The sequence below is a fragment of the Girardinichthys multiradiatus genome, chromosome X (assembly GCF_021462225.1).
Source record: "Girardinichthys multiradiatus isolate DD_20200921_A chromosome X, DD_fGirMul_XY1, whole genome shotgun sequence".
NCBI classification, from domain to species: Eukaryota; Metazoa; Chordata; class Actinopteri; order Cyprinodontiformes; family Goodeidae; genus Girardinichthys; species Girardinichthys multiradiatus.
The window spans coordinates 8661607-8684802 of NC_061817.1; the positions used below are offsets into that span (position 1 = coordinate 8661607).

The 23196-nt window shown below is 40.1% G+C and overlaps 1 protein-coding gene across 1 annotated transcript; it reads left to right on the top strand.

The window, feature by feature from the left end:
- Positions 1–464: 464 nt before the first annotated feature.
- On the top strand, positions 465–22749 carry LOC124862189 (cytosolic Fe-S cluster assembly factor nubp1-like). Its single transcript, XM_047356007.1, has 10 exons — positions 465–539; positions 1857–1961; positions 2052–2185; positions 7266–7334; positions 7469–7501; positions 7607–7697; positions 7788–7942; positions 20900–21010; positions 21854–22040; positions 22406–22749. The coding sequence occupies exons 1-10, from the start codon at positions 509–511 to the stop codon at positions 22456–22458; spliced, it is 969 nt and encodes a 322-aa protein (XP_047211963.1). The 5' UTR covers positions 465–508; the 3' UTR covers positions 22459–22749.
- Positions 22750–23196: the final 447 nt, after the last annotated feature.

Consider the following 23196-nt stretch of genomic DNA (forward strand, 5'->3'; position numbering starts at 1 on the left):
TGAAAAAATTTAACATATTTAAGATGCTAATTAAGGTTTTGAGTTACAAGACGCCAACAAAAATAAAATAAACCGTGCATTTACTTTTAACAGGAAAAAAAAGTTTTATTATTTTTATTATTTTGAGAATTTTATTCCTTTAGAATTGTCTTTGTATCACTTTTCCCTCTTGAACTTAAGTTATAAACTAGTCTTTTATACATTAAACACAATATTAGAAGCAGAAGTAAAAAAAAAAAAACTCAACAAGTGTGTTTTACTTAATTGGCGTGTTAAACAATAATGCAAAACTATCTGACAGTCTTGATTTTGCCCAGGTGTACAAAGGTAGCCAAAAATTTAGCGTTTAATTTGGAACAAAAATAATAGAGGAATAGATGGCATCGACATTTGCATTTTTGTTTTTCAATACGAATAAATCGGGAGAAAAAAATAACTTAAATTCCCAAGCCATGATACGCGGAACCGTTTAAGGGGAAGAAAATACCAGCAGGACACTGACGCAAAGATGGCAGACGTGCCAGAAAACGCACCAGAGCGTGAGGATTAATTAATTGTTTTTCATGTATTTTATTCGTTAAAAAAGTGTGCCCGGTTCTGTATTTGGTGCGGTTTAAAACAGTGTTTTGTCGTGGGTGGTTTCTCGGGATATTTAGAAGAGTTTCAGCGTCTCACTCCCTCGGTATTTTCTCTGAATGTAAAACGTCACAGCTGTAAATAGTACGTCAGGAGAGTGACTCTGTCCCGTATCCTCAGGGAGAAGTCTGAATGAGAAGCCGCAGAAACATTGAGATGAATTAGGGGTGTTAATATCCGAAAGCATTAAAGCGATATAATAATAAAAAAAATGTAAACCCCTAGCGCTTGTTACAAGATACGTGCATCTCGGAAGAATATACGTTAGAAACACACTTGACTCCCCCAGATTCTCCACCATACAACTATAACAAAACATAAAATGGCATAAATTTACTAAAAGGCATACATTAAATTCATTATAATTCACAAAATGCCGGATAACATAGGTACAAATCTCTTCCACAGGAAACAAAAGGAAAGAGACGCTGGTTATATACAGGGGACAGAATCGCCATCTGATATTTTTTTTAAATGTTCCAGTTTTTCAAGTAACTCTCAATGTCATACCCTCTGGCAATGATCCCAGGGCACTTAGTAGAGAAACAGGCCCACAGCAACATGGGTCCCGCACCGTACTAGGCAGTGGGCATGGTGCTTCTTCACATATGTCAAACCCACAGGGATTGTTTCCAGCTGATAAGCTCAGTCATAGTCTAATCTAACCAAAATGTGGATATAGTTGAAGTCCACAAATTAAAAGGCATCCAATTCATTCTAAAGTCCGGTAAAAACCCACAATTCAGCACAAAATTTTGTTTCAAAACAAAACTCATCATAGCTTTCATGCTTTAAACATCGCATGGTTCATCACTGATGTGGTTCTTGCTTAGAAACTTAAACCTGCTCTGTGTTCAGCAAACGCTACGTGTTTATGTTTGTGATGCTAGAACAGAATGGGCCTTTTTTCTTGCATCATTCTCAAGTAGATCGTCTAATGGTTGTTCAGGAAAAATAATAAAACAGATCCTCATCTAGCCTAGTGGCATATTGTTAAAAGAGATGGACCTCGACGTCATGGAGAACATTGTTTATAACCCGGGGGAACAAAGGTCAGGAATTGAAGTTCCTATACATCCTGAACAACATAAAAAAGTAAAGCTTATACATTAAAAATGCCAGTGTTAAGGAGTTAGAAAGTAAAGATGGCTTTTATTTACAGACTTAAGGTAAACAAAGAGAACATGTTTAGATTCTGAACCAACTCTTTATCCCTTCAGACTGCCCAGGTACCTCAAGTGACCAAGCAGGAAAGTCTGCACCGTGTCAGGGCTGCCCCAACCAGCAGCTGTGTGCCTCTGGAGCTACCAAGGCCCCTGACCCAGGTAAAACCTTACCCATACAATATCTATTCATGTACTGAACAGTAGTACTAAAATTATAAGTCGCTAATCTCAACCTTTCATTCCCTTCAGCTATTGCAGAAATAGGGGAAAAACTGTCAGTGGTCAAACACAAGATCCTGGTGTTGTCGGGAAAAGGAGGAGTTGGGAAGAGCACCTTCAGCGCTCACCTGGCCCACGCCCTGGCAAGTGACAGCTCCAAGGAGGTAATGATGTATTACCAGCATGATGTGGTATAGACACTGCAGGGCAAATTTCATAGTTGTACGACATACATGTACAACTTTGAACTGATTTTATTCTGATCCTCTTTGCTAAGTAGATATGTGGACAACAGAATAATTATGCTGTTGTTGTAGCATGACTGCAGAATATTTATGTTGCAAAGGGCTGTTTTAGAAAACAATTTTGGTTGGCTGTTACATTCCAAGTGTCAGGAAATTCTGCTTTGCATGGGAATAATACATTTATCCTTTTGACTGGAGTTTCACTGCAGTGGATGCCCCGTCCAGGTGAGAAAGCTTAAGAGGCTAAAGGTCACAGACCTTTTGGAAGCTTAACGATAAAATCTAATTTCCTCATCTGAACGAGAAAGAGAGGAGTGAGAAAAATATGGAATTTATTGTAACAGATATTGTCATTGCAATATATTAAATCAAAAATAATAGTAATTATAATAAAAAAAATAGAAAAACAATAATTTTGTCATTGCATGATTTTATCATATTCTGCAACCCTAATTTGGACCACTAGAGGTCAATTTTGACTGCTTCATTGCACTCTGGAAGAAGAAACTACGTTTAGAAAAAAATCAAATTATGAATGTCTTAATAGTTGTAAATATTTAAAAGAAAGAAAATAATTTGGGAAGAGTTCGGTGAGGCCATGGAGAAGGACTACCGGTTGGCCTCAAAGCGATTCTGGCAAACCGTCCGGCGCCTCAGGAGGGGGAAGCAGTGCTTTGCCAACACTGTTTATAGTGGGGGCGGGAGACTGCTGACCTCGACTGAGGACATTATCGGGCGGTGGAAGGAGTACTTCGAGGATCTCCTCAATCCTGCCATCACGCATTCCCTGGTGGAAACAGAGGCTGGGGACTCGGGGTTGGACTCTTTCATCACCCAGGCTGAAGTCACCGAGGTGGTTAAAAAACTCCGCGGTGGCAGGGCTTCGGGGTTGATGAGATCCGCCCTGAGTACCTCAAGTCTCTGGATGTTGTAGGGCTGTCATGGTTGACACGCCTCTTCAACATTGCGTGGCGGTCGGGGACAGTGCCTCTGGACTGGCAGACTGGGGTGGTGGTCCCCCTTTATAAGAAGGGGGACCGGAGGGTGTGTTCCAACTACAGGGGGATCACACTCCTCAGCCTCCCTGGTAAGGCCTACGCCAGGGTATTGAAGAGGAGAGTCCGACCGATAGTCGAACCTCGGCTTCAGGAGGAACAGTGTGGTTTTCGTCCCAGCCGTGGAACACTGGACCAGCTCTATACCCTCTACAGGGTGCTCGAGGGTTCATGGGAGTTTGCCCAACCGGTTCACATGTGTTTTGTGGACCTGGAGAAGGCATTCGACTGTGTCCCTCGTGATGCCCTGTGGGGGGTGCTCCAGGAGAATGGAATCGGGGACCCTTTATTAGGGGCCATCCGGTCCTTGTACGAGCGGAGCAGGAGTTTGGTCCGCATTGCCGGCACTAAGTCGGACCTGTTTCCAGTGCATGTTGGACTCCGGCAGGGCTGCCCTTTGTCGCCGGTCCTGTTCATAACTTTTATGGACAGGATTTCTAGACGCAGCCAAGGGCCGGAGGGGGTCTGGTTTGGGGACCAGTGGATTTCGTCTCTTCTTTTTGCGGATGACGTGGTCCTGCTGGCCCCCTCTAGCCAAGACCTACAGCATGCGCTGTGGCGGTTCGCAGCCGAGTGTGAAGCGGCTGGGATGAGGATCAGCTCCTCCAAGTCCGAGGCCATGGTACTCAACCGGAAAAGGGTGGCTTGTCCTCTTCAGGTTGGAGGGGAGTTCCTGCCTCAAGTGGAGGAGTTTAAGTATCTCGGGGTCTTGTTCACGAGTGAGGGAAGAATGGAGCGGGAGATCGACAGACGGATTGATGCGGCTGCCACAGTAATGGGGGCGCTGTGCCGGTCCATTGTGGTGAAGAGAGAGCTGAGCCGAAAAGCAAAGCTCTCAATTTACTGGTCGGTCTACGTTCCTACCCTCACCTATGGCCATGAACTTTGGGTCATGACCGAAAGAACGAGATCACGGATACAAGCGGCTGAAATGAGCTTCCTCCGTAGGGTGGCCGGGCACTCCTTTAGAGATAGGGTGAGGAGCTCGGCCATCCGGGAGGAGCTCGGAGTAAAGCCGCTGCTCCTCCACATTGAGAGGAGCCAGTTGAGGTGGCTCGGGCATCTATACCGGATGCCTCCTGGACGCCTTCCTCGGGAGGTGTTCCAGGCACGTCCCACCGGGAGGAGGCCCAGGGGACGGCCCAGGACACGCTGGAGGGACTATGTCTCTCGGCTGGCCTGGGAACGCCTTGGGCTCCCCCTGGAGGAGGTGTCTGGAGAGAGGGACGTCTGGGCGTCTCTGCTGAGTCTGCTGCCCCCGCGACCCGGTCCTGGATAAGCGGAAGACGACGAACGAACGAACGAAAATAATTTGATGATTAGTTTAAGTAAGTCTTTTAGTGAATACAGACTGTTGTAAAACCACAAATTAGGAGAAATTACAATGAAAATCCAAGATAAACAACATTCACAAGAACTCTTGCATTTATCACTTTTGTTAGATTAAATGCAGAAGAAATCCATTTGAATCATATTCATCCATTTAATTTACAAGCATTTGTGCATTTTAGGCTTACAGTGTGTTATAATGTAACCTCTGTTTGTCCTTAAGGTGTTTGAAGTTCTCATTGTTGTTTAGTTTTAATTAGATCTCGGGTCAAACCTTCTGCGAACAGCTTAATATGAGCCGGATATTGTTAGATATATTTCCTATCATGTTTTAATACGAAGAACTTGATTTAAGATGGAAATGCTAAACAGATTAAAGGGTTAGCTTAGCATTTGTTAGTTTGTGTTGTCCACATTTATTATGCATGTATTAAGTTTTTCCCTGAACACTTCCTCAGAAACTGCTCCTGTGCAAAAGCCCATCACTGCAAGCCAGGTCTGATCAAACAAACATGTAACTAAGAGAAGAAATGAAATGTAATTCTTTGTGGTTGAAATAGCTGAGGAACCTCCAGAACACAGTACCTTTTTTGTTCTACTTACAGAAAAAAAAAGCAGACACCATACCAAGCTACACCCAAATAGGAGAATCGAAACAGAAAGTTTTGGAGATGTGGAAATGACTGCTGACATAGTGACTACATCTACTTAGTAATTACGGTTTTGCTTATGCCGACAGGTTCCACAAACACCCTTTATCTTTCCTTAGGTGTTGGCTTACCAGAAATCCTCAACTGTTTTATTATAAACACTTTCGTGGGAGTAAAAACAAACAGTAACCTAAAGTATGTGTTCCAAAAATATGTGTTGGGTAACACCCAACATCCAGTCTCATTTTCTGCTTCGCTGCTCTTTTAAAGAAAAAAATTTGAGGATATTCTTTCCCTGTTTTTTTTGGGTTTTTTTCATAGAAGGTCCTTTCGCTTCTCTACTCGTTTTCTCAAACATGCCAAACAACAGATGAAGTCCAGAATTATGTAATTCGGACCACCACTACCATACATTCCCAAACTAAAGCTCTTAAGATGGGCTGCTGTTATGTTTAATGACACCAAAGGTGGGAATGTGGATGACACATGACTTAAAACTAAAGTGTGTTCGCTTTTAATTTATTTCAGTAGATACAAGTTGTTTGATTTAAATATGAAAATGTGTTTCCCTGCTGCAGCATGGATTAACACGCCTTATGAGGAAACCAATAAAGTATCTGTTTAACCTTTATTTATGTACAAACTCTGAGTGGTCAGTTTACACATCAGCATTCAGTATTTCAGAACAGAGGTGGGTGGTTTGGAGATGCACCATTCAAGGTTTTTCTGACTGATGCAGATTTCTGGATGTCTTTGATGTCTGACCTGCTGATTTTAATTTTATTTTTATTAAATTTTTAAGCGTTTATAATTTATTTCCTATGGACTATAAACAAACAAAAAAACAAAAACATTCTGTTACAGGTTCTTAGGTAAAGGTTGTATTTTTTAATCCTACAAATAATGAAGGAATTACAAGAATATTTATTCTAATGATTTCAGCATCACATCATATGTCCCAAGTGTTTATCTGATTTTTACTAAACACAAAAAAGTACATCAGAGTACATGCTGTTAGTTTATGACTTTATAGACTGAAAATTGTGGGATTCCCTAGTAAATTTAAGAATTAAGAAAAAACAAAATCATTTTTATTATTTGATCAAGTTAAAACTGACTGATTCTGATCTTTGAATTTGATGCTGGTGGCTACGGGTAGTCAATTGAGCCCATCAAATAGAGGGGTGACGTGCTCTTTTAGGCTGATTAAAGAACAGAGGCGCTGCCACATTCTGGACCATCTGCAGAGGTTTAACAGCACAGCCTGAGAGACCAGTTAGGAGAGCGTTGCAGTAGTCAAGGCAAGAGATGACCACAGACTGCACCAGGAGCTGCGTCATGTGTTGGTTTAGGTAGAGCCAGATTCTTTGTGTGTTTAACAATGCAAAGCGGTATGATCGAGCAACATGATCTTTAAAGGTCAGCTGGTCATTGATCATGGCATCCAAGATTTAAGCTACCTTTGATGGAGCAAGAGATAGGGATTCAGTATGGTTGGTTTGGCTTGGAAGACGAGCAGTACTGAGGCCCCTGTGGCAAGGTGCTGCACAGCAGAAGTAAATGGACTGAATTTATATAGCACTTTTCTAGTCATACTGATTACTCGAAGCGCTTTATACCAGAGCAACATTCACCCAGTCATATGCAGATCAGCAGGCAAGTTGGGGCTTAGTTTCCCATTTACATGTGACAGGAGAAAGCTGGAATTGAACCTGCAACTTTCCAATTGCAAGATGACTACCAACTGAGCCACAGTTACCAAGATCTGCAGGATCCACTTATGTAAAGCATTTTTTTTTTCAAGCAGGAAAAAATGGAAATTATGCAGGACACCGACCCAGAGGATTGGTCATCCCTGTTGTAAAGTTTTTTAACTTCAAACAGTAATTTTAAGCGTTTTCCTTCACAGACAGACACTTTTACACTGCACACACTACACTTTTTCTTCTGTTTTACTGTTTTTAGGTTGCACTGCTGGATGTGGATATCTGTGGTCCATCCATTCCCAGGATCATGGGTCTAGAGGGAGAACAAGTACGTTATGCCACGTTCCGTGCAATTAGGACAAATCTCAGATAAAATGCAAAAAAAAAAAAGTGTTTTACTTTCATTTTTGTTTTTTTATATTAATGAGTGGGTGTATGAACTGGTTTTTTTTATGGGTCTAGGTTCATCAGAGTGGTTCTGGTTGGTCTCCTGTGGTGAGTCATGCCAAAACAGGGTTCACTTTATTTGTTTTTGTTTGTAAGGGAATTCATGTAATATATATATAAATTATTTTCCTTCGCTATGCACGTTTGTTGCAGTATGTGGAAGACAACCTGGCGGTAATGTCCATCGGCTTTCTTCTCAGCAGTCCCGATGATGCGGTGATCTGGAGAGGACCCAAAAAAAATGGTGGGCTGAGTCACAGTAGATTTGTGCGTGCAGTGTTGATTTTATGCTTTCCAAGTCCAACCCTGCTGTTTTTTTGCTGTCCTCCTTCAGGAATGATCAAGCAGTTTTTACGGGATGTTGACTGGGGAGAACTGGATTACCTCATCATAGATACTCCACCTGGCACCTCTGATGAGCACTTGTCAATAGTGCAGTACCTCAGCTCCACCGATGTGGATGGAGCGGTCATCATCACCACACCACAGGTACGCAAAGACAAACTCAAGCCCCAGCCTGTTTATTGAAATTCATACAGTGCTTTTAAAAAGTACATAGTCTCTGGCATTTTCCCATCTCTGCTTCACAGCCTTTAATCCATTGTATTGCACGTTGTAAAAGGTTCGTTTTAACCAGGTTTACTGGTTAACATTCATCACATCAGATTTCCTAAATATACTCACAGTTCAGTATAAACTAACATTTCTCCCAAGCAGCAGTGAAAATGTAAACAATAAAGTCCAGTTGGAGCCTTTTAAGAGAGAATTAACCCTCTGAAAATGCGTAGTTGAAATGAAATCTGGAAAGTTTTGTAGTTAAAATATATACAAGAGCACTTATTTTATTCTCTCTGAGATGGGTGAACTACTTAAATATTCCCAGCTATAATAAAATACTAAAACAATAAACATCTTTTAGACCTTGAACTGAGTTTTTGAGGGTGTGGGTGTTCACCCAAATATACTCTTACTACACAGAAATGTAAACTCTGTTGTTTTAATCTTGTCAACCTGAGCTAATACATGGGAATTGTCACACTGTAATATTATTTTTAAATGTTGCAATGTTGCAAATCTGGATAACGAGAAATGAATTGCAAGTTTGCATGCGAAGATTTGTTCTACTATCATGCTAAAAAATGTTTTTTGTGTGCACTTTCCTTTAGCAACATTATTAAAAATGATTCTTTTTCTAAGATATTTTAAGTGTGGGTTAAGTTATACCTGGCAAACTAGGAACTTTGTCTTGTTTTACCTGATTAGAAATCATTAGTTTTAAAAACATTAATGCAAGTGTACCCCAAGGCTCAGTTCTTGGACCCATTCCAAACCTATGTTTTCATGAACAATCTTCTCTTTTCTAATGGTGTGGCGTTTTCATGTCTTCTGTTTTATGCAACCAAAACTCCAACTAGGGATGGGAAGTGCAAAAAAGCTTAGGCTATAAAAGCTGTAGCGAAGGAACACTTCCATTTTCAAATAAATACATTTAGAAAGAAAAGGCAAACCAGATAAATACTTTATAAATAAAAAAAGTATGTATCATTTTAAAAGTAACATCTAGGACAAGTGAGTACACCTCTCACATTTTTGTAAATATTTTATATCTTTAACACTGATGATATGACATTTTGATACAATAGTCAGTGTCCAGCTTGTATAACAATGTTAATTCTGTCCCCTAAAAATAACTCAACACACAGCCATTGATGTCTAAACAGCTGGAAACAAAATTGTGCCCAAAGGGTCAATATTTTGTGTTGTCGCCATTATTTTTCAGCACTGCCTTAACTCTCTTTGGCATGGAGTTCACTAGAGCATCACAGGTTGCCTCTGGGGTCGTTAACATGTTGGATTAAACCTTTTTAGGCCATTCTGACAGGAGAGCATTACAGCGGTTCAACATGGATATGAAGTATGCAAGCTTCTTATCAAAATGGATTAGGGGGTTTGTCATTGTATACAAAATGTTGTGTATTTAGGTTCAGACATAAATAATCCAAAATACTAAAGTACATTTCAAACGGTTAGCAAAATAATAATTGGCTGCTCTAAAGGGAAATAACCTTTTTAATCATTATGGGGGATCTATGTGCAGTCCACCTTATTTTTTCGTTTTTTGGGGGATTTTTATCCCTTGACCGAAATGAGTTTTGTAAGGATTATGATTATTGATTAATTAATATTTATCAAGAATTATAATTTAAAATCATAATTTGACAGAAGAAAAAAAAATTTCTTAACCAAAAATCATGACTTACAAATAGAAATCAGAGATGTCCTCTGGTGTTGTGATTATGGGCTCAAAGCTCTTGAATAATTACAAATTATTAACCAAAACCATCAACTGTCACCGTTTATTGAACCGAAGATGGAGGATCTTCGACCTTGTTTTGACAGATAAATCACTCTTGCACTCTTAATTATATATATGAAGATTTATTGAAGCCAAATAATTCGGATATACCATTATTCTGGTCCAAAACCTTCACCTAACTAACAAGCACCATTCTACACAAAGGGAATAAAAATGACTACCTAACAACAATAATAATAAAAGAAAAATATATATGCATTTAGTGTCTATGAAGATCAAACCAGCAGTTTTATGGACAGAATGTGTAATTTGGGTTAAATGGAAAGAGAAGTCCTCCTGGTGTGTTGATGTCTAGATTCCAGCGATCAGCTGATAAAACTGTGAGCTGGGTGCTCTTAGCCACAACCAGCTGATCGCACAAAATCTCGGACAAAGGGTCATAAAACTCTGAGGCGGGAACTCAGTGGAAAATCTCCAGCAATAAAACTGGAACAAAGGAGTGGTCAGGCGAGGCCCAGACCGCAGTTGCTTTGAATGAAAAACGTCTAACTTTTAACTCCTGGCTGATTTGAGATCAGCCGGACAAAACATGAACATGCACGATTCAGCAGCGCCTGCGCAGCAAATCAAAACACAGCTCAGCATAAAACACTTCAATCAGTATTGCATGCAACAAGTTGATACCTGAGATTAACTACAGGTGATCCTACGTCACCTTAACTATGCCTCATCCTGCCCAGACTTCTAAATGTACCAATCCGGTTTTATATAAAAAGAACAAAATTACTTTGAAGTTGATTTCTTCTCTCCACCGGTTGAGGATGGGTCAAGTCTGACGAAAAATGAGGGGAGGGGAATCACGCGTCCGTGATCAAATTAAGAAAAAAAAACGAACGGTAACTTCTCATCCGTCCAGGACGGGAAAAGTTGAAGAACCGCTTAGTCGACTGCGTTACACAAGGAGGAAAACTCATCTCCTTGGACATAGAACCTCTGTGGGTTTCCACCTGCGCCGGGTGTCGGCGTGGTCTTTGATCGGTAAATAAATCTGCTGATCTTCTCGTATCAGACAAATTTCCAGCTTTCAAGCTCTTCTGGGAGTGGCCTTGTGGAGCAAAGGTTCACCTGCGAGCTTTTGTCTCTCCAGATATGCGCCTCCGTTGCGCTGTCCTGTGAGATGCGGGAAATGGCAACGAAACTCTGCATCTCAGCCAGTTTATACTCCCAGTGACGTCAGAGCTGCGACGTATGTTGAGCTGTGCATGTCAAAATGTGCGACCAAAATGGATGACCCCAACAGTTTCAACCTGCAGAAGTTGTTTGTTTGGGTTATGGTTAATATATAACTAATGGTTAATTTGATCTATAACCACAACAGTAACAAATCAGCAAAAGAGAGTCGCTACAATTCTGTTTTTATAGCTCAGGAGTCATAGGGATTGTTGTTTCTTCAGACTGAACTTATCAAGAGATTCCAAAGGCAATCACTAAAGAAAGCAAACTGAAAAAGAGGGCCCAGAAAGCAATGTTTCCTCAAAGGTGAAACCAATTTAGGCCATCAAGCTGTTAATTTGAGATAAAATCGAAGAATTTGGAAGTAGTCTTCCATCGTGATGTTTCACGAACGTTTTGCAATGCACCAGTACCCCTGGCATTGAAACAGACCTTCAGCATGATTCTGCTACCACTACGTTTAACAGTTGGTACAGTGTTCTTAGGTCCAAAAGCCTCTTCCTGACTTTGGCCAAAATGCTCAGTCTTCATCTGCTCTTATGATAAAACCTTTCTCCAGAAGGCATTTGTCTTGTCTATGTCAGCAGCTGCTATGCTTCAGTCAAGCTTAAAGCTAAAGCAGGGGTTTATTTTTTGACTGGCAGCCTCTCTTCCCCATGTTGATGTTAAATTATGTTCACTCTGGATAGTGACAGTGGTGTCCCAGCATCCTCCACTTTATGGAGTATCTGCATATCACATGTTTGTATGTGATGGTTCAACAATGATCCTGAAGCACAAAACTCCAATCTGGTTTTGGATTTAAAAAAAAAAAAAATCGCCTAAGTGGAACCTGTCTGACCACATAAAGTGGGCTAAAACATCCCGAAAGGCAACGCATCCCGCCCCGATCTAAAGAATTTCAGGAACAGTTGAAATATAAAGTCTATGACATCTGTCAGCCTGGAAAGGGTTAAAAGCCATTTCTGAGGCTTTGGGATTCCAGCAAGACACATTGAGAGCCATTAAAATAGATTTATACTTGACACATTAAACACAGCACAAGGGTGCGGTCGCCAACAGTGACGTAACCGCATCATTCCTGTGCTTGTTCAGGCTCATGCGCCGTCAGCTTAGTTATGCGCACTTCAGGCCATTCAGGACATTTCAGCTACACACAGAGAGCCTTTCAAAATGTTTATTTTAACAGACAGACCAGCAGGAACTATCAGTAAACTCTGCATAAGGGGAGATCCTTTCAAAATCAGTGTAGGGAACTTGATCCTGTTCGTTTGCTCCTTTACGTTCCAGAAAGGGCCAAGGAGAGCGCCAGTGATGATGATTATGACATCACAGCAACGTTTCTTGGTGAGAACCACTGCTGGGCAAAGATAACATATAGGCTACTCATGAGACAAATTTGGATTGTTTTGAAAGGTGTGGGTAAACCCACAAAGTAATTCAGAAAAACATTGTTCAGACAGCAAAACACGGTGGTGGTTGTGTCAGGGTCTGGAGTTCCTTTATTCTTTTTGGCCCCGGACAACTTGTTCTTGTTGAGGCAACCATGAATTCTGTTTTATAGTAGAAAATCCTGAAGCAGAATGTCCAGCTTTCCCTTTGTGACTTTAAGCTCAACCAGATGTGGGTTAGGCAACTGGGCAGCGATCCAAAGCACACCAGTCAATACACCTGGAAGTCTAAGGAAAAACATGTTTAAAAATGTTTGCGTGGTTTAGTTAAAGTCCTGACTTAATTGTGACATTGTGGCGTGACCTTAAACAATCTGTTCATGCTCAGTCCACCCAGTTATTAGATTTAGGCAACAATTCCTTCTTCACATACCGGGGCAGGTCAATTTGGTAAATGTCTTGTCTTCAAAATGAAATCGTTTGAAAACTGCATTTTGTATTTAGTCGGGTTATCATTGTTTGGGCTGATGCATATAAGTGGAAAAACTTTAGAGATCTGTAAGGAATCAAATACTTTTCCACTGCATTGTATGTTTCCTGTCTTCAACATGTTTGTAGACATAAATGCACTAAACCTATAAATGAATAGTTTTAAATGCACGATGTTAAAGCCTCTGACATGTGGAATAAACATGTCACAGAGGTGGAGTTTATGCTGTAAATAAAGCTATCTTACTACTAGAGGTTAACTGTAAAGCCAAAACAATCTTCTTATGGGACAATCTAAAGTGTTTACACAGTTGATTTAGTTTATGAGTGTTGTAAATATGAATTTGAGAATATTATTTAATATTAACATTTTAATATTAATATTTTATAATAATGTTAGAACTCTGATGTTTTGAGTCCTATTGTGACCAGTGATAGCTGGTTTTAAGCTAATCACTTGGTACATCAATAATGTGCAGTTGTGGTTTTATTCATTCACGTTTATGTACAGTGCAAGCTGTTCATGATAATGCCCACCCAGGGACGCCACTATGTTGTAAATATGAATTTGAGAATATTATTTAATATTAACATTTTAATATTAATATTTTATAATAATATTCCGGTCTGTTAAGGATTGTCCTGTGAATACCAGCCCCATTAAGGCGATGGTATTAGGACAGAATAGAAAGGTGTGAGACGAGCTCAGGCATTATTGAACAGCATAAACTCTGCACACATATGGAATGAATTCACACAATTTCTTAAAGTACAAGAATTTATTAACAAAAATAAGTCAACTCAAAGTCAAACATATTTCAATCAACAAACTCTTTGCTATGCTAAAACAATCCAACTAAACTACCAAGCAGAATTAAAGAATAATGAACACTAATGGACTATGTACAATATAAACAAGTTGATTAAAGATGATTAGAAATCATGACCAAAAAGAGTGATGCAACATTACCATGCAATGTTTATGTTTGAGAACCACGGATTATCTTGAAGAATCTGGAAGTGAAGTTAAGTTAGTTTTGGAACTAACTTAGAAAATAATCAGCAACCTTTAGACAACCCTTCACAATGCAAGATCAGATTAAATATTATTTTAATAAAATAATGTTTTAAATAATGATCTGCTGAATAAAACCAACCTCCTGGATGACTAATTCTCAACGGTGTCTCATTAGCTGCCTGTATTTATTAAAATAATATTTGAAGAAATATTATTGAGTATTTTGGAAAAGAGCCAAATCTTTCTGGAGAAATGGGGCTTAATGGTGTTTACTTAGTTATCAACTTTAGTAAATGATGTTCGGGGACTATTATTCACTAGCTTGAAAACTAACAACCTTTCTGTTGACTAGCCTTAATGCTAGCACACGTGTTCTTACCGGCTGGCCGTTGGGCTAACAAAGAAGCTAGCTAAAGTGCTAAGCTAGAGATAGCTTAGCGCCAGAATCAACACATACCTTTAAAATACCAGGGTTAAAATGCATAAGCGCTGACGGCGCGTTATGAGCAATGTTCTGGTTAAAACCACCCTTTTAATAAAGTTTATCTTAGCTTTAAAACATACAAAGAACACGAACCGGCCTGGGTGCTACAAGTAGCATGCTAGCACCAAGATAGCCGAGTTCCACAAAACAAACTTCATAACATGAAAACGTTTAGATCATTTCATCCTAAACCAATCTGTTAATCTGCCCAAACCCCAACCTCTGAAGTTGTTGAGGGAATGTCGTCCCAAGGCGAAGTTTGAAGAAGATATCCGTCGTGAACAAAGAGTTAGCTTCCCGCTAACTTCCTCAGTTTCTCCCGATCAGAAGGTGACCAGCTGTTCGCTACCGTAAACACGGTTGCGGCCGTCGTCTTTCCTCCAGACTCGGCTTGTCGAAACAGCTTCTCTCGGAACACCGTTTGCTTCTGTGGGGCCTCGAAGAGAAAATGTAAGCAACTCTTACACCTTAATTTCTCCGTTCATGAATGAAAATACCGGATACACAGACAGTATTTCATTCTACTTAACTTTTGCAAATGATCGGTCCTTGGGTCCAGTTGAATTTATGTCCTTTTGCCAGCAAAAGACATTCAGCGCGCTGTGTTCCCTCCTGACCCGATGGTCATCGGTTTGGAAGAGGAAGACTTGTGGAAAGGTGGGGCTTTTATTTGGGTATTGGCGCCACAGGAAGTCCGCAGTTACCCCATTTCCTGGCTGTGCTGGAAGAAGGTTAATGCACTTTATTTTGAAAGGTTCCAGGAAAGTATGTACCGGAGTTTTAGTGTTGAACACCCATGGCTGTGTGGTCCCAACATCCCCCCTTTTAGTTCCGAAGAATGGGACGAAATCCAGTCTTTGGGGCTAACAATCCGTCCTCAGCCATGTGAAAAGAGTCACTGGGTTCCTGTAGCAAGGCAGAGTTCAACAGTCCATTTTGGTTCAGAGGTTAGTGTTTGGACAGGAGTGAGGCAGGCTTGGGCAGAGACTAATACTAATAAAATGTTTTAAAGAAAAAACAAAAACAAAAATAAAAGTCACGTAATAATTTTCACACCATAATAATACTGCTTTTAAACCTTCCTTTCTGAAGTTCAAACCATAAGAAAGAAAAAGATTAAAACAGAATATAGGGTGTTGGAAATTATTTACCATCTTCATACCTTGTCTGACAGATTTACAGGGTTGATTCTGGCCTGCAACGGCTTGCCAGGTCTTTTAGGAACGCCGTTACCTCAGTTATAACACGCCTGCAGATCATCTCAAACTTCTCCTCTGTGATGACATCTTTGGAGTGGCTCCACTGTTTACCACCAACCTTACAGTTTGATGTTGCACTGTGAAAAGGTGTTTGTCTTTTAACTGGTGGCTTGTCTTTTGGCTGATGCCAGTTACCACCCCCCTGGTTCTGTTGCATCACTTGGGGACTTACTTTGCGCCTCCTCTTAGGCCTGTTCCCAGTTTGAATGTTTAACACTCTAACTTTGCCTTTTCCTGCTCTGTCTGAACTGACACGTGTTTCCCACACAAGCTGAGCATATCTACGAGTCTCCTGCATGGAGAGATTCTCTGTTATACAATGCATAGTCACATCATACTGCACGCTAACGTGGAGATTGTGAAGAAACAACGACTTAAACGTGTGGTCTTCTTCAAGACCTGGAGCATAACATCCCTGAAAATAAGCTGTCTTCAAACGGTGGAAATATTCTCTGGGAGGTTCGAACTGTTTTTGCAAAACTGTCAAAGCATTAATAGTGGCAGCAGCTTAATCTCTGTAAACATAATACTCTTCTCTAAGAGCCTGGCAAAGAGCTGGATAGCTGTCACTAATTTCTGGAGGAAGAGTTTTTATGAACGCATGAACACTCTTAGCTGTTGTTTTCCAAATAAGCCTCAGCTTCTCACGATCAGAAGGAAAACGCAAGTCAAGAAGACAATGTTCAACCTCACACAGGTAAGCATCAATATTTGACTCCTGGCTACCTGGATCAAAAACTTCTATGTCCTTAGCAAGGGATTCAAGCTGTTTGAAACGGACACCATGCTCCCAAGGTGGACCACGTCCATCTGAGAAGTCATGCTGGTTAAGTTCATGAAATGGTGGAAGATCATGACAAAACCTCTGGGGAAGGAAACAAGTTTTCTCATGATTTAAATGAGAGCTTTGTAATGAATGGACTCGTGCAAGTGGTGCTGGGTCAGGTTGGATTGAGTCACCCGAGAACCATGTGCTTCTCTCCTGGTCCCTAGGGGTCGACACAGAGTCAGAAAGGAGAGGGGTGCCGATCAGGCTGGAAGAGTGCTCCTCCCACTGAATCGGGCCACTTGTGCACGCTGAGTCCGGCACTTGGTCATCTTGGTGGTTGTTCACTGCACTGGGGTTTGGCAGGAAACCACTGGGGACCATCTGACTTCCAACATTTCGGTTAAGGTCTGTGGAAGTAAGTTGGACACTTTGGCTGAATTTAGGAGGGGGAGGCTCTGACCTAGGTGCAGGATGCCTGCTGTCTGAGTCTCCCCCCTGCTGTGGCTGCTGCAGCTGCTGTGAGTGAAAATGCAAATTGGGTACCTGAGAGGTGGGGGTCTGTCCCCCCTTTAGGGATGAAGCTTTCTTGAGCTCATCTGCCTTCAGGTCCACTAACTTTGCTTCAGCTTTCTTGGTCCTCTCCTCAGCTTTTGAGAGCTCAAGCTTTGCAGCATTCTCTCTTTGAAGGGCCATCTGATGGTCAGCCTGTAACTGAGAATATCTTTTAGCTTCCAGTTGTGATTTCTGCTGATACAACAAGGTAAGCTGACAAAGAACATCTGAAATCAGAGCATCTCCAGTCGGATACTTAATGAAGTTTACCAACTCCTGAATCCTTTGATCACATGTGGCAAGGTCAAACTGATTTAAAACATCCCGCTCATCTGGAGACAAACGGATGAGATCAGCAACCACCACCTTCTGCATCTCCACGTCTGCTGAATTCATAATGGAGTTTAATTCCATTATTCTGGCAGACACTACAAAACAACAACAAAGTTATGAGAATGTTGCTAAAAGCAACAACATCTAACAAATGTATGTCCAGCTATATATGTATATCTGACTATACATATATTGGAAACATTTGATTGTAAAATGGATGCACCAGTTGATCATTCAACCTGTGACTTATGATAACACTATGCTCCAAGTGTTATAATGCTACTCCTTTCTCTAAGGATATTTGTGATTTTAGAGTTAATTTTTCACCTTTCTTTGGGAGAACTAGTGATTAGACACTACTCTTAACCTTTAAAGGAATTTTGTTTAAAATGCAAAGGGAAAAGAAAATTGCTACACCTCCTAAGTGTAATAATTGCAATTTGACTTTTGATTCACCCCCCTTTATGGCAGGGTGATTAGTTTAAATTTGGGATTTAATCTGTCAAAAGTCATGTTCTTTCAAACCATAAAACAAACTATAAAGTTCCTGAATGGATACACGCATCAAAATTAGGTCAGATATTGAAATTAACTGCAAAGTAAATTCAGTTTCCAATTGTGGTCTTACACAAACACAGCCTCTGGATCCAGATGTGCAGCAACTGTCTGGACAGTGAGGTTAACTGAAGTTAAACCAAGTCTCAAGTTATTGCTTACACAGAAGAAACCAGACTGAGTCAGAACATCTAAAATTTTGCCTATGTAGCAGAGTTGATTGTTACTACCACGGAGACATTGGAGTTATTAATTTTGACAAAAGTCTAAATTTGTGAACTCCTGGAGTGTCACGAGTTATAATGTTTTCTTAAATATAATCAGTGACATCTGATGTTAGAACTCTGATGTTTTGAGTCCTATTGTGACCAGTGATAGCTGGTTTTAAGCTAATCACTTGGTACATCAATAATGTGCAGTTGTGGTTTTATTCATTCACGTTTATGTACAGTGCAAGCTGTTCATGATAATGCCCACCCAGGGACGCCACTATGTTGTAAATATGAATTTGAGAATATTATTTAATATTAACATTTTAATATTAATATTTTATAATAATATTCCGGTCTGTTAAGGATTGTCCTGTGAATACCAGCCCCATTAAGGCGATGGTATTAGGACAGAATAGAAAGGTGTGAGACGAGCTCAGGCATTATTGAACAGCATAAACTCTGCACACATATGGAATGAATTCACACAATTTCTTAAAGTACAAGAATTTATTAACAAAAATAAGTCAACTCAAAGTCAAACATATTTCAATCAACAAACTCTTTACTATGCTAAAACAATCCAACTAAACTACCAAGCAGAATTAAAGAATAATGACAACTAATGGACTATGTACAATATAAACAAGTTGATTAAAGATGATTAGAAATCATGACCAAAAAGAGTGATGCAACATTACCATGCAATGTTTATGTTTGAGAACCACGGATTATCTTGAAGAATCTGGAAGTGAAGTTAAGTTAGTTTTGGAACTAACTTAGAAAATAATCAGCAACCTTTAGACAACCCTTCACAATGCAAGATCAGATTAAATATTATTTTAATAAAATAATGTTTTAAATAATGATCTGCTGAATAAAACCAACCTCCTGGATGACTAATTCTCAACGGTGTCTCATTAGCTGCCTGTATTTATTAAAATAATATTTGAAGAAATATTATTGAGTATTTTGGAAAAGAGCCAAATCTTTCTGGAGAAATGGGGCTTAATGGTGTTTACTTAGTTATCAACTTTAGTAAATGATGTTCGGGGACTATTATTCACTAGCTTGAAAACTAACAACCTTTCTGTTGACTAGCCTTAATGCTAGCACACGTGTTCTTACCGGCTGGCCGTTGGGCTAACAAAGAAGCTAGCTAAAGTGCTAAGCTAGAGATAGCTTAGCGCCAGAATCAACACATACCTTTAAAATACCAGGGTTAAAATGCATAAGCGCTGACGGCGCGTTATGAGCAATGTTCTGGTTAAAACCACCCTTTTAATAAAGTTTATCTTAGCTTTAAAACATACAAAGAACACGAACCGGCCTGGGTGCTACAAGTAGCATGCTAGCACCAAGATAGCCGAGTTCCACAAAACAAACTTCATAACATGAAAACGTTTAGATCATTTCATCCTAAACCAATCTGTTAATCTGCCCAAACCCCAACCTCTGAAGTTGTTGAGGGAATGTCGTCCCAAGGCGAAGTTTGAAGAAGATATCCGTCGTGAACAAAGAGTTAGCTTCCCGCTAACTTCCTCAGTTTCTCCCGATCAGAAGGTGACCAGCTGTTCGCTACCGTAAACACGGTTGCGGCCGTCGTCTTTCCTCCAGACTCGGCTTGTCGAAACAGCTTCTCTCGGAACACCGTTTGCTTCTGTGGGGCCTCGAAGAGAAAATGTAAGCAACTCTTACACCTTAATTTCTCCGTTCATGAATGAAAATACCGGATACACAGACAGTATTTCATTCTACTTAACTTTTGCAAATGATCGGTCCTTGGGTCCAGTTGAATTTATGTCCTTTTGCCAGCAAAAGACATTCAGCGCGCTGTGTTCCCTCCTGACCCGATGGTCATCGGTTTGGAAGAGGAAGACTTGTGGAAAGGTGGGGCTTTTATTTGGGTATTGGCGCCACAGGAAGTCCGCAGTTACCCCATTTCCTGGCTGTGCTGGAAGAAGGTTAATGCACTTTATTTTGAAAGGTTCCAGGAAAGTATGTACCGGAGTTTTAGTGTTGAACACCCATGGCTGTGTGGTCCCAACATGAGTCAACATAAAAAAGTTAAAAAGAGGTAAATGTTGGCAGCACCATCCTTACATTAAAGAACTGTCCTGAAGGAACTCAGACAGCATTTGTTTTAAAGAATCACACAATAGTAAGTGGCTGTGAATTAGTCAACTCACTTCCTGTTGCAGCAGGTTAGATCTGTGGATAAAATGTCAAAGCAGGGCAAGACCTAAAAGGGAAACTGGTAAGGGAACACACTAACATGTTATACATTTATACAGAATATAAATTAAAGGTGGTTGCAAGATCCCTGCTGCTGTTTTCCTTCTGTTGTGGATAAGATGTGAGGACAGTAAATGTTGTAAGATCTTTTTATTCCAGCCAGTGTGAGCCACAAATGAAGACAAATGCACGTCAAATGTTCCTAATGTTCGTGTAAGATTAAAGAGCTGTTTCTCTCGGGTTTCTGGCTGTAAACAAACAGATTGTACAAGTTAGGCAACATTTCCTGATGCCTAACTTGCTTTCAGCTGTGAGATCAGACCAAAAGCCAAACACTTCCTCATTCCTCAGGTTATCGCCTAACCAGTACCAGACAAATACCAGACTGGAAATACCCAAAAAAGAAAAGGGGAAAAGGGTTGTTTCATTGAAGTAAAAACTTAGCCAGTCGCTTTCTTTATTAACCATTTTGACAATTTCACAAACAAAAGCTGCAGTTTATTAGCGCTTCGTCCGATGTCATTACCTGAGCTCCCACCCTCAACTTTCTTTCCCTTTGTGTCTAAAGGCTTCTGTTTCTCTCTCTTCCTGTCCATTCGTAGGAGGTGTCGTTGCAGGATGTGCGAAAGGAAATCAGATTCTGTCAGAAGGTTAAGCTGCCCATCATCGGAGTGGTGGAGAACATGAGCGGCTTTGTGTGTCCCAAATGCAAGGTGGCTGGCAAATGCAAAACATTGTTACGCAATTGAAGCAGATTCAGGTTTTCCTTGTGAATTTTAAAGGGTTAATTCTATGTTTTAAAATTCCTATAAATAAAACTGGACGCAGGAGGAAGATTAGACTTCAGGAAGTAGCTGAGGTAAACAAGCACAGGAAAATGAAACTGTATTTGTAACTAGACCCTCCATAGAGTAGGCTACTGTGTTCTCTTCTTCCAAATCCCATCGATCAGCCTCAGCTTAGTTTGATTAGAAGGACCCAATGTAAAGTGTTCACAACCAAATGTGCCTCAGTATGCCAACATAGCTGCCATGTAATGTGTGTGCTTTTAGGTTCTCTTTATTTTGTTCTCTTTGTAGATTTCTGTTATTTTCTGTATTTATTTGGGCAACCTGAAATTTAGCCTTAACTACGATTCTGAGATTTTCTGCCATTCAGAAGTCATTCCTTATTAAACTAAAGGTTTGGTAATAAACCATCAGCAGACAGACCCTACTGCCCTGCTGACTGTGCTGTTGGGGTAGGACTCAACTCATTTAAGTCTGAGGTCATGGGTCTCAACTGATAGAAGGTTGACTTTATGGATGGACGGAAGGATGGATTGATTTTTGGATGGACAGAGAGATAAATGAAGGGAGGGAGGGAGTAAAAGATTTTGATGGCACTTGCAGTCGCCAGTAGGATTGTGTGGTAAATTGCAAATATTACAGTCAATTTTTGCAATAATTATGAATTCCTGAACACCAAATGTTTATTGTAGAACAGCAGCTTTATGGTTACAGACCAGTTTTTCTGCCAATGCTTTCAACGTTCGTGTTTATTGGGTTCTCCTATAGAACACATCACAGATATTTCCTCCCACCAGCGGCGGAGCCGAGAAAATGTGTGCAGACCTAAGTCTGCCTCTGTTAGGCAAGGTGCCCCTTGACCCAAGGATAGGACGAAGCTGCGATGAGGGCAACTCTTTCCTCAAAGATTTCCCTGACTCTCCAGCAGCTTTGGTCTACCACAGGATTGTGCAATGTGAGTTCATTTTCAATGCCCATGTACCCTTTCTTTTATAATTGTGTGGCTTTTATTAATCTTTAAAAGTAAGGGATGTTTGATGCTTATTAACACTCGCTTTTCTAGCGATGTCTTGTTTCTGATGACTTGTTTGTTAAGCTGGTCTTATTCCTGATTAAATGTAATTTTCAGTGAAAGAAGAAGTATTCACTTTGCAAATGGGAAGCAGCCAACCAAAGAGGAAGAAAAATAATTGTATTCAGAATTGATAAGTTCAGCAGAAAACCAAATCTATGGAATTAAAAGTGGCTTGTGTAACTCTACTGCTTCACAGTAAATACAGACACAGATTTATTTGAAACATTTTCTCTTTCATCTGCCAGGTATCCAGGATTACTGCTCCAACAGAGCGACTGATGTGCAGAATGCAACCTGACCCCCCCTCATGCTGGACCCCCAAAACAGATGGAGATCACAAGAGCGTGGTTGAAACCTGGAGAACAAACACACATAAGAAAGCTCCTGACACCAACATTAGACCACTGATTGTTTCAGAGCTATTCTCAACAACAAGCTTTTTTTATTGTCAGAAACTTTGATGGGTGTTTATTAAATTTATCCGACCTCACTGTGCTCTACTTCCTCTACCCAACCCAGATATGTCACGCTGAAGCGCTGAATGTAACACATCTGACCAACAAAGATGAATAAATACTAACTGAATGCATTTCCATTTTTTATTAAAGAACTAAAGCAATTAAAGAACATAAATCTTAGAAGAATATGTGCCTCGTGAACCTACTGAAAATGTGAATCTTTATTAAAAGGTCACATATTGTTACTTAGATTTTTTTTATATTTTTGATTTTAACTTTGATTTAATTTATTTTTTGATATAAAAAACTTGCTAGGGGCTGTTTTTACCTTAGTTTATACTTTTGCCACGAAGAAAATAGCATCTTTCAAACCTATTTAGTTTTTTGTTGATCTTTTTATAGTAGTATTATCACTAAAAAAAGTTAAAAACAATTAGATTTCTTTCTTTCTGATGTATATCAAGGTTCACTCAATGTGTCACTCAGAAACAGCCTCTAACTGTTTGGCATTAGAGGAAAGATGACGGATTGTCTTATTCGCTCTTCTCATCACTGTATACCATAAACAGGTCAATCTA

What these genes read in the sequence shown, in the direction of transcription:
- LOC124862189 (XM_047356007.1), top strand. Translation starts at nt 509, where the DNA reads ATGGCAGACGTGCCAGAAAACGCACCAGAGC. An exon ending in TACCAAGGCCCCTGACCCAG is followed by an intron (nt 1,962 to 2,051) that starts GTAAAACCTTAC and finishes CATTCCCTTCAG; the next exon opens with CTATTGCAGAAATAGGGGAA. An exon ending in GTTCTGGTTGGTCTCCTGTG is followed by an intron (nt 7,502 to 7,606) that starts GTGAGTCATGCC and finishes CGTTTGTTGCAG; the next exon opens with TATGTGGAAGACAACCTGGC.